At 54.0% G+C, this 11,437-nt stretch overlaps 1 protein-coding gene across 1 annotated transcript; it reads left to right on the top strand.

The window, feature by feature from the left end:
* The first annotated feature begins 6,925 nt into the window (after positions 1-6,925).
* Positions 6,926-9,257, top strand: LOC101763416 (skin secretory protein xP2-like). Its single transcript, XM_004971733.1, has 3 exons — positions 6,926-7,038; positions 7,784-8,831; positions 8,985-9,257. Exons 1-3 carry the CDS (start codon positions 6,926-6,928, stop codon positions 9,255-9,257), a joined length of 1,434 nt encoding a protein of 477 aa, XP_004971790.1.
* Positions 9,258-11,437: the final 2,180 nt, after the last annotated feature.

Genomic DNA, 11,437 nt, shown 5'->3' with positions numbered 1-11,437 from the left:
TTTGAAAACATATTTAGAAGGTATGAAAAATCCTAAAAAGACAACAATATGTATAGGAAGTGAATATATCACTAGCTACTACACAAAGCGTTATCACCGACGATGGTCTATTACTGCCTGTTTTAAATGGACCATTTGGTGATGCTTTTCACCGCCGGTTTCAAAGCAAATAGGAGCAGCAGCTATTAAAACCGGCAATGATAAGTGGCATCACCACGGTTGGTAGCTAAAACCGGCAGTGAAAACTATCACCACCGGATCGAGATAGAAACCGACAGTGATAGTTCATTCCGACCCAAAATTTTTATGCACCATGATTTGTAGAGCGCGGCTCATGTTCGAACCGGCCTCCCTTTGTGGCAGAACCGTCCAAATTAAACTAGCCTAAGTACGCTAACAATCATCTTAATGGTTAATCCGGTCCATATGCTCTTAAAACAGCATAATCTGACAGTCTGTCGGGCAAATCCCGATTTAGCCACTGAATATCTCGATCGAAATATACACCGCAAGTCTCACGCGAAAGTGAGTGCATATAATACAAACATCATAGAGGTTAACATATCTTAAGATACAACACTTAGCTTTTACAAACTAACTTTAAATATAAGAATGATACATAGCTTTTAAACGCATAGCGGAAAGAAAACTGGAACTAAAATAAAATAAGATAGACGGAAAGCTATAAATGGTGCTGAGCAGAGGATAACACATCGAGCCCACCGATGTGCCATCAACGAGAAGCGACACCACCAGAAATAGGGTCACAACAACAACAAGGCTTACCCAACTATGGTATATACTTAGCCGACTCCTAGTATGCTTTTTTGGCTACTGGGTTTGTTTGCCAAAGAGCAACTAAGAGTGAGTCCTTGCTTTCAATATTTTAGCCAAGTTTTATATGATAGCAACTATTCTCTAGATTTGCATAAACACAACAATTTAGCATAGAAAAATAATTGATTACATAAGCAACAGTAATAACCATCATCACTATCATGTTCCACTTCTTTACTATGATGAGACAGAAAGATCAAGGCTCTCATATCCGTGATAACAGTGAATCGATTCGATTTTATCCCTTGCAAGGTAAACCTAATCACAAGACACATGCGCCAAAAAGGCCACGTGCATCAGTCCATTCCCATCTTCACCCTCGAACGTCTGAACTGCCCCACCAAACTACAAACAACTTGGGCCCAACGTAAGACCCTAGATGCACCTGTGCTTCGTAGTCACACCAACTGCCTAGAGGTGGTGGGTAGGAGTTCACACCCCGTAGTGAATCAAGTACTAAGCTTACTGGTTTTGCGAAATTTATTAGGTTTTGAACTTCTACCGTTTAGAATTTAGGCATTATTTTTCCCCTTGCTTCTGAAAAAAAAACATTCAAGAAACACTAATGGCAACCCTTCGACGACTTTCATCGAATACGGCTTTCCATAGAATTCTATAGGGAGATCAAGCATAGGGGAGAAAATCACTACACCTCGAAATAGGAATCAACAAGAGAAATTTTGTTAGAAATTAGCTCTTTCTTGATTGGTATCAGGGTTGGGAAGAATGGTTAGGATAACAAAAAACCATCAGGTTTGTACTTTGGATACCCTAAACCTTTGGATACCCTTATAACCATCAAAGGTCGTTGAAGTGGCTAATTCCTCTAAATAGGTGGTGTTGAAAACAAAGAAATTCTTGGAGCTATCATTTTCCATATAAGTTAAGTCCCCATGAATAGGGATTCCGTAAATATCCCATTCCAAAAATTGAAACAATCAAGACTTTTCGGAAATTGGCTGCAGTTACTAATTCATGATCTGGCATGAATGAAAACTTCATTCTCGATTCTATGAGAATTTTTATGAAAGCATTTCATTTGCTTCTCTTCCATGGAAGTTTCATTTTCCCATAATGTATCCTAATCTTTGGCCTAATTCTTTTTCTGATGATCGATTTAACCTTTGATAAAAAAGATAGACCACCCACGGAATTTAAAGAGCCTAAAGGAGCATGGGTCATATATTCTGCTGAACGTCGTTCTTGCCAAGGTTGGATGTATTTTTTCAACCTACTCAAGTCCAAACCGTTGGGGCCCCTTAGAGGTTCTAACCATGGAGCATGAAGGTCCCAAAAACGCATAGTTTCCCTTCCAAAAATAACCTCCCCCGTTGGGAAACACATTAGATATTTACCTAAACCTGTCGATCCTTGGGCAAACCCTACATTAGCTCCAAGATGCTGGTCTCTAACTAGAAAAGTAAATGCTTGAGCTTGAGAAGCTTCTGGCCCAGTGGGTCCATAAAACTCACTTGGATAAGCTGTATTATTGAACCAGACAAAACAACAAGCGATAAAACCAAAAAAAAGGAGAAAATTTTCTAGTAAATACTAGAAAAAAGGGGAGGGGGATGCCTAAGGCTAGGCTTGCGACTGGAGTGAAGTCGTAATAAGGTAGCCGTACTGGAAGGTGCGGCTGGATCACCTCCTTTTCAGGGAGAGCTAACGCTTATGCTTATTGGGTATTTTTGTTTGACACTGCTTCACGCCCAAAAAGAAGGCAGCAGGTTGTATATTCATACGCATTTCAAATGATTTTTTTTCCAACTAAGAGGATTATTTGGAATCATGCATGAATTGGGCTAAGCTAAAAAAAAGTTCAATCCCCGATCAGTGTGCCACAATGGTATGGTCCTCAAACGACACGGACGGGGCAACCACAAATACAATAACAATACTATCATCCAACAAACCCAGCTCCACCAGGTCTCCAATCGTTTCCATAGTAACCATTTTCCAGGAGCCATCATAAGTACCAAAGGTCCTATTCTCGCGAGTGATAGGAAATCAGTCGACTTCTACCGGTCCTAATTAGCATGGCAGTTCTATCGACCTGCACATACTAGTATAACCAGGGAATCGTAGGGAGCATGCATCTATGGTTTCATCCAACTCCTAGAAAACGTAAATGCACAATACTTAAGTAAAACATTGCATAGTTTTGAAAGTAAGGGTTATGCTCCTGGGCTTGCCTTCCAATAGGAGAGTTAGTGCCTGACTAAGCCTTGGGCCCTTCCGACCTTGGGCCAGGGCTTCTGGCTGCTCTTGCTGCGGCTCCTGCTTCTGCTACTACAACTCGTCCTACTCCTCCTCCTCAGCGACCAACTCGTACACTGCTCCTTCTGCTATTGGTTCTATATGAATGCAAGTATGCAATGAAATGTCAGGAATGCAGCAACTCAAACATACAACAAAAGTTTAAGCAATCTCACTATTAGTGATTATTTCAATCATATCAAAAAGCTATAGAAAGGTAAATCAAAACTAATTCTAGACTTGTGTTTTGGACCTGAGACTTTTATGGAAGCAAACTCAACATATCAAGATGCTACTACAAGAAGTTCAGCATGATTTGACTATGGAAAAATTATTAAAAATCTATTACTACTAAATTGTAGAAATAGGAAATCAAGCCTACCTATTTTTATACTAGTCTTCTGGTGCTACAAACTTCACAGGTTAGTTTGCAACACAACACTATACTAATATGAATTTTCCAGAATGTTTAGAGTACTACAACTATTTATTCCAATGATTAGGTATTTAGCAAAATCCATTTTATTTAGCAACAGAAATATAAATGTGATACAAACTAACATGTTTCCTAGATAAAACTCATCATTAGAGAGCTAACTGAATTTACTGTGTATTTTTATCATTTGCCTATAATTTGCTATGCTTTTAACAAAATTCAGCTAGCAATTAGGAAGTAATTCTAAAACTTCATGAAAGCTACAATTTCCATGAGTTCTAGTTGCAGATCTAGAGCATACACATCACCAGGAAGCTAACAAACCCAATTTTACTATTGTCGTTGTCAAGATTAGCGGATCAAGACTTAGACTAGTAAATTTCTTTTATGCGCGTGAGGCTTCGAATGGTGGCATGGGAGACACGGGGTTTAGACTAGTTTGGGCAAGGAAGAGCCCTACGTCCAGTATCGGGAGCTGCTCGTGTTGCCCACGTGGGGTCTGTAGTAGGGATTACAGGAGGGCGAGAGAGGGAGCTGATCCCGGGTCTCTTGGGTGTGCACTGATGCTGTAAGGAGAGTACGAGTGTGTTCTGTTGGCTTGAGAGAGTCCCCTGTCTCAGGGCCCCTGATTCTCCTTTTATAGCGCAAGAAGGTCACCGGGGTTACAGGTGAGACCGGGTGTGAGGAGAAGTAAAAGAGATAAACTAAGCTAAGTAAAATACAACATGAGGAGAGGGACCAAATTCCTGGGCCGCCGCCCCTCGCTGTGGCCTCCGGCTCCTGTCAGCACGTCCGCCGGAAGAGGGCGGCTACCTTCGGATCCTGTCGACGGTCTCCCTGGTGGCCGTTGCCGCCAGGCATGATGATGATGTTTGGTCGTGGCGTCTGTGCCCATCGGGGAAGGCAGTTGGTCTTGTTATCTTACCGATGGCCCGTTGGATGCGGACGTTGCGTCCCTATCGCCGAATGCACGGGGCGCGGGAACGGACGGGACTTCCTCTTGTGCCGGTCGGCGCAGGCCATGAGTGCCCTGTAGCGAATCGGAGGGAGCCGCGGCCACTGTAGCCTGCACCGCACGGTCGCGCATGGGTACTTGTGGCGGGTCGCGTCGGGGGCGCGAGCGCCTTTCTGCGCGTCAGAGCCGCGGCGCATTTATGGCGAGGTCGACAGGGGGACCCACGAGATCCGTGCCCTGATCTTCTAGTCTGCGCCTGAGGCGAATATTTGTCTTGCGGGCCCGAATGAGTCCGACCCCCTGCGCCCTGGGTTGGGCGAGGTGGAGTCTTGGGGCGGGGGGTCGGGTGCTCCCAACCCTAGGCCCCTGGGTCGGGCGAGGCAGAGTTTGGTCGTCATGGGGTCGGGAGCGTCTGACCTCGGAGCACTAGGTCGAGCGAGGTGGAGCGGGGCTCTCCCCTCCCGTGTTGGGCCGACGACAGTCTTTATTACCTTAGGTGGGCCTGGGCCTTTATGATTGTTGTTTTCATAGGCTTTGGGAGGTCCTTAATATTTCCCCCCAACAGTAGCCTCCGAGCCTGTGGTGGAGCGGGGACGCTCCTCCAGAGGCTGCTGTCGCCGTTCGTAGGGGATCCCTGCAGTCAATCAGGGATGGGAAGTGTTGTTTGTGCGGCCTGGCCAAGGAGGTTGATCAGGTGAAGCATCCTATGGGCAACTCGGCGTAGGAGGATTTCTTGTCATTCCCTTCTGTCTGAGAGCCTCAAGTCGTGACCACCTGCATGGTAATTGTTTGCGAGGCTAGCCCCCGAGCCCCCGCGCGTTGCAGGGGATCGGTCGGGAGGCTAGGTCGACTTTTGTATGTTACCCCTCAAGCGTCCGTTCGCTGAGACGGAGGGGGAGAGCTGTGCACGCTATCCTCACCGAACGAACCGTGGTGCTCATTGAGCTACTGACGGGTTGATTCGAGTGGGGTCCCGATCCCTGTTCGGGGGGGTCCGGCTCGGGCCAAGCTGGTGGTGTACCCTAGGTTCCGGTCGACTAGTTCATATAGTTCGCGAATCCATTCGGTCGGATCCGGGGGCTCGTTGCCTTTCCTCGGGGAAAAACCATGAACTCTGATGCCGGACCGGACTCGAATGTGAGATTGGGACACCCTAGGCTGTCGTGCGCCCTGGTGATGGCCGCTAGCGGACCCGTCTCCTCTCACCCCTCGCTCAGGGGTGTCCTGGGAGGGCTGTCGAACCCGTAGCGGGCCAGCCTTCGAACCCCTGGATCGTAATGGGCCGTAGGGGCGTTTTCAGCCCCGTATCCCTTTTTAGCTTTTGGTGGGCCCCGAGTCGGACGTGGAGGAGGTTGTGCCGTGCACCGGATGTGGAGGATGTTGTGCCTTGGGCCGGACGTGGAGGACGTTGTGCGCGCACTCTCCGGGAGATGAAGTGGCGGAAGACGCCGACCCGCGAATCGAGGGAGGAGGGGATGTTTCCTGCAGCAGGTCGTGCGCACGGTTTCCGAAAAAGGGGCGGGTGTGACGGGGCGTACCTAGTGTCGCATTTATTGCGACAGGGGCATCTATTCTGCTTCCCACGCGCCTTCCTATAAGACGAGGAGTCCGCCTCGCCGGTTCCGCCCGCAATCTGCCCCCAAGTCCTTTCGCCTCTCCACGCACCCTTAGCTTTCTTGCGCGTCGTTCGTCTTCCTCCGCCCAGCGCCGCAACCTTCCTCTCCCTCCGCCGTCAAGCTTTTCTCCCCTCGGTGATGGGATCCTGGGCGCGCACAAGCTTTGGCACCTCGCGCGCCGACGGCCTCACGAGGAAGGGCCTCCTCTGTGAGAGGACCGAGAGGGATGAATGGCGGTTCCCCGAGATGGAGGAGGTGCCGAATCCGCCCACCGGCTTCGTCGTGTCATTCGCCCACTTCCACGAGAGGGGGTTCATGACCCCGCCGAGCCTCTTCTTCCGCGGGCTCCAGCACATCGCGGCGTTTGTCACGCTGTGCGAGGGGTTCCTGGGCATCGAGCCCAACTTCTCACTGTGGAAGTATTTCTTTGCGGTCAGCCTATATCAGGAGGTCGAGAAGAGAGGAAGCTAGCAACGGGCAACCCCGGTGCCGATAGGGTGCGCCGGAATCCACCTCCGCCATACTCGCGCCAAGGAGTACATGGCAATGAAGACCGTGGCGTCCCACAAGGGGTGGCACCAGCAGTGGTTCTACGTGAAGAACTACTCCAACTCCCCCTTGCCGGAGTTCACTGGCCGCGTCATTGAAGTGGCGCCGGAGGTGTGGTCGTACGGCCTGGTGGAGAAGGAGAAGAAGCGGATCACCGGCTTGCTTCAGACCATCGAGTACCTGAAGGGAAAGGGGCTGACCGGAGCTGGAGTCATCAGGGCGTACCACGCTCGGAGGGTGGCGCCGCTAATGCTCCGGGTCCGCTCACTCGCCGAGATGACCCCCAGCACGCTGACCGAGGGTACCGTCCTTGCGACGGGTGCGCTCGCCGCCTCCGAGATCCGGCAGCAAGTCCGGGAGGTGCTGGAGGACAAGGCGTCGATTACCTGGTGCCTGGCCACCCTCCGATGCGCCCGGACGAGAATTTTGTCCAGCTGGTGAGGACTTCACGCTTCTGTTTCCCTCTTGTGTTTCTTGGTTCGTCGCTCTGACTCGGAGCTTTCATGTTTGTAGGGCAGTATGACCAGCGTCGTCGACTCGCACCCGCCGGTGCTAGAGGATGCCGAGCGGCGGCAGCAAAACCGCCTCCTTGCTGAGAAGCAGAAGCAATGCAAGGATAAGGAGACGGCGAGGAAGAAAAGGAAGGCCACCAAGGAGTTCCAATGGCGGCGGCGGGGCCAGGTTGTGTCGGACTACGACTATAACGATGACAATGAGGAGGAGGAGGAGGACGACGACGAGGAGGAGGAAGAGGAGGTGGAGTTCGTTCTGACCCCTCGGTCGGGCGCACTCGTTATCCAGGAGACGCGCTCCCAAACAGCCTTGGGGGACAAACCAAGCGGGCCTCCTGTCCGGGACTCAGCCCCGCAAAGCTCTGGGGCCGCGCCGTAGGGGTTGGCGCGAAGCGCCCCTCGGGAGTCGACGGAGCCGACCCCCGTCCCTCCGCCTGCAGCCCAGGAGCAGAGGAGCAGCGGCAAGCGGCCGTTGCCAGATGCTCTGGGGTCGGCGTCAGGCTCGGAGGCGAAACGCACGCACCGTCCTCGCGCTGGGGGAGTGTAAGTGGAGATTTTCCACGCATCTTGTTCCTTTCCTGGCATTGAATTGTTTTTGTTGATGTTACTTGTTGTTCCACAGCGTCGCCCCTCGGGATTTTGTTCCGTTGCTGGCGCCGAAGAAGGCGCTACGAGTGTCTTCCGCCTCCGCGGGGCGGACCGCGACCCCGTCGGCGGCGAGCGGAGGTGTCGCCGGGGAGACCACGGACCCCGCTGTGGAGGTGGCTCCTGCGGCGGCAACTGGAGGGGTGGTGCCGCAGCCGGGCAAGGGGCAGGGTCCGACCCCTGTTCCGCCCTCTGCCTCTTTGGCCGACACTGCGGTGCAGAGCATTGCCCCTGGGGGCCCTCCGACCGAGGTGGTGATTGACCTCGACGACGAGGTGGAGGAGGAGCGTGCGACTCCGATGGCGGTGGTGGAGACGGGGGCGGTTGCCCCAGCGATCGTGATGGGGACGGCGGTGGCAACGGAGGAGAGGGAGTTCGCCCCCGCGGCCACGACGGGGACAGCAGCAGCGGGGGAGGCAAGGACACCCATCCCGCCGGTTGCGACGAAGGCCGCGGTGGTGGCGAAGGTGGGGACGTTCGCCCGGGGAGCCGCGGCAAAGGCAGCGGCAGCGGTCGAGGTGGAGGTGCCTACTCCGGGGGCCACAACGGGGGCGGGGACGCCTGCCTTGGTGGCCGTGACGAAGGACGCGGCGGCGACGGGCACGCCCGCTCCAGTAGCCGTGACGGCGGCAGCGGCGGCGGCGGACGGATCGGAACACGCGTTGGCGTCGACGACGTCCGTGGCGACTTCAACAAGGATGGCGGTGCGAGTGCCGGGACCGTCGGTGAGGCCGGCGGCATCCGGGGTGACGGCGTCTGCCCCGACGGCGGCGTCGGGGATGGCGGCACTGGTGGCGTCCGGAACAGCCTCTACCCTTGCCTCGGTCGGTCCTACTCCCAAGGCATGGAGTGGGACTACCCTGCGCTGGATGTCCCGCGATGACCCACATAGGCCCCTCTTCACACTAGATGACGTCGAGGAGTGGGGCAAGGGGCAGGCAGTGCAAGGCGGACTTGTGAACGTCCACACTGCCCTGTCCTCGGCGATGGGGGAGCTGGACGGCGTCGTCATTCCCGATGGCCAGGTATGATGTTCTCCCTGGCGGTAATTTTTTCTCCCGTCGCTTCGTTGCTGAGTATGTATCATCCTGTAGGCCCTCCAGGAGCATAGCGTGGGGAAGTCCGACTTCCTCCGGACTGAACAGGAGCTTTGGGACCACTTCTCTATGGAGAAGTAGCGGACCGGGGAGCTGACCGCGCAAGTTGCCGCCGCCCAGCAAGTCATCAATGACCTGCTAGGGCGCGAGCAGGCGGCGCGGGAGGACGCGCGGCGGGCGGAGGCCAAGTTCCAGGCCGTCATCGAGAAGGCTCACCTCGACCGCGAGGAGTTCCAGGACGCTACTGACAAGGCCCGCCATGATGCTGGGGAGCTTGCACGGCTGAAGGGAGAGCATGAAGCCCTTCAGAAGACCGTCGAGCGCATCCGGCGCGAGCGGCAGAAGGCCTGGTAGGACCGGGACTTCGAGGCGGCCCGGAAGGAAGAGGCCAAGAAGGTGGCGACCGACCTTGGGGCGGAGGTCAGTCAGCTCAGAGTGCAAGTGCAGGAGCTTCAGGCCTCCGTGGCCCAGGGGCTTGACCGGGAGCGACAGCTGAAGGCCCAATCCGAGGGTAAGGCTTTTTCCGCTCCTTTGTTTTCTTGTTGCTTTGTGGTGGTTTCTGACTTGGATTTCTGCGGACGGTCCTTACAGATGAAATCGCCCGGCTCAAGGAGGTCCTCGATGCTGAACACGCTGAGCACGGCAGCATGCGGGACGCGATCCGCGTCGTCTGCGACGGCCTTGGCGTGATCCAGGGGGAGGGGATGAGCTCGCTGGCGACTCGTGTCCTCGGGACATACCGGCGGACCTGCGACATCGCCCTGGAGGCGCTCCGCATCGGCGTGAGGCGGGCCTTCGGTGTCTTCGGCTCCCACTATTCCGGCATCAACTTCACCGGGATGAGTGAGGGGTATGCCGCCGGCTACTTCGAGGCTGAGCTGGATGAGATCGACGCGTCGGTGCTCAACCCAGCGGACGCCTTGGCGAAGCTTCTGGAGGATGAGGCCATCGCGCCCGAAGACCCCAAGATGGGTTAGCTGTACCGGGCTAGTGCCCCGAGATGTAAATACATTAGTTTTGATTTTGAACTTGTTCTTGTAGTGGCCACAGAGGCTTTTTTATAAATTGCCAAAAAAGTTCCCGATCCTCTTTCTTGTTTTTTGGTTTTGGAAAGTTTGGAGTGGGGTTGGGTGTGTCAGTAAGCATTGATGGGTGAAGGCACCGTAGCCGCTGGGGCGTAGGTTTTTTCGCAGTCCGATAGTCTTGCCTGAACACCGTTCGCGCACTCCCTCCTTTTCACACCCAAAGGTTTAGGAAGAGGGTCGGCTCGGAAAGAAAAGTCGTTTTGAGAAGGTGTCAAGGGACTTGGGCCGGAGCCCCTGATAGCCCCCGAGGGATATGCGGCCCTGAGGTAGAGCCAGGGTCAGATATCCCTGAGTTCGATACGAAACTTGAATGAAATCGACTCAAAATTCCTTTTCCGTTAAATTGACAATTTACAGGAGTGTTTATGTACAAAACTTGGAAATAAAAAACTAAGGGTAGAAGCGTCTTAGCTGTTCTATGTTCCAAGCGTTGCTGAAGATCTGTCCGTCAGGGGTCGCCAGCTTGTACGTGCCTGGCCGCAGTACTTGCGCGACAATGAAGGGTCCTTCCCACGGAGGGGTCAGCTTGTGCTGACCCCTATTGTCCTGGACGAGGCGGAGCACCAGGTTGCCGATGTTGAAGGCTCGGCCTTGCACCTTGCGGCTGTGGTAGCGTCATAAGGCCTGCTGGTACCTGGCCGAGTGCAGCAGGGCCACATCGCGTGCTTCATCGAGCTGATCTTGTGCGTCTTCGAGCGATGCCTTGTTCCCTTGTTCGTCATACGCCTTGACCCTCGGCGAACCGTACTCCAGGTCGGTGGGCAGGATTGCCTCGGACCCGTAGACCATGAAGAACGGGGTGAAGCCAGTCGCCCGACTGGGGGTTGTCCTCAGACTCCATAGGATTGCGGGGAGCTCCGCGACCCACCGGCTGCCGAACTTTTTGAGGCGGTCGAAGATCCGTGGCTTGAGACCCTGGAGTATCATGTCGTCGCCTCATTCAACCTGCCTGTTTGTGCGGGGATGTGCCACGGCCGACCAGTCCACTCGGATGTGGTGGTTGTCGCAGAACTGGAGAAATTTCTTCCCGGTGAACTGCGTGCCGTTGTCCGTGATGATGGAGTTGGGGATTCCGAAGCAATGGATGATATCGGTTAAGAACTGTACCGCCTGCTCGGATTTGATTTGTGCGACCGGCCATGCCTCGATCCACTTGGAGAACTTGTCGACGGTGACAAGCAGGTGGGTGAAGCCCCTGGGCGCTTTCTTGAAGGGCCCAATGAGGTCTAGCCCCTAGACCGCGAAGGGCCACGTGATGGGGATGGTCTGGAGCGCCTGTGCGGGCAGATGAGTTTAGCACGTGAAGAATTGGCACCCTTCGTAGGTGCGGACCACGTGGGTGGCGTCGGCGACCGCCGTCGACCAATAGAAGCCCTGCCGGAAAGTGTTTTCAACGAGGGTTCTTGGTGCAGTGTGGTGGCCGCAGGCTCCAGCGTGGATGTCCTGAAT

The sequence above is a fragment of the Setaria italica genome, chromosome V (assembly GCF_000263155.2).
Source record: "Setaria italica strain Yugu1 chromosome V, Setaria_italica_v2.0, whole genome shotgun sequence".
Classification (NCBI taxonomy): domain Eukaryota; kingdom Viridiplantae; phylum Streptophyta; class Magnoliopsida; order Poales; family Poaceae; genus Setaria; species Setaria italica.
This window is presented reverse-complemented; position numbering and strand designations above follow the sequence as displayed.

What these genes read in the sequence shown, in the direction of transcription:
- LOC101763416 (XM_004971733.1), top strand. Translation starts at nt 6,926, where the DNA reads ATGACCCCCAGCACGCTGACCGAGGGTACCGTCCTTGCGACGGGTGCG. An exon ending in GACAAGGCGTCGATTACCTG is followed by an intron (nt 7,039 to 7,783) that starts GTGCCTGGCCAC and finishes GTTGTTCCACAG; the next exon opens with CGTCGCCCCTCGGGATTTTG. An exon ending in TCGTCATTCCCGATGGCCAG is followed by an intron (nt 8,832 to 8,984) that starts GTATGATGTTCT and finishes ATGGAGAAGTAG; the next exon opens with CGGACCGGGGAGCTGACCGC.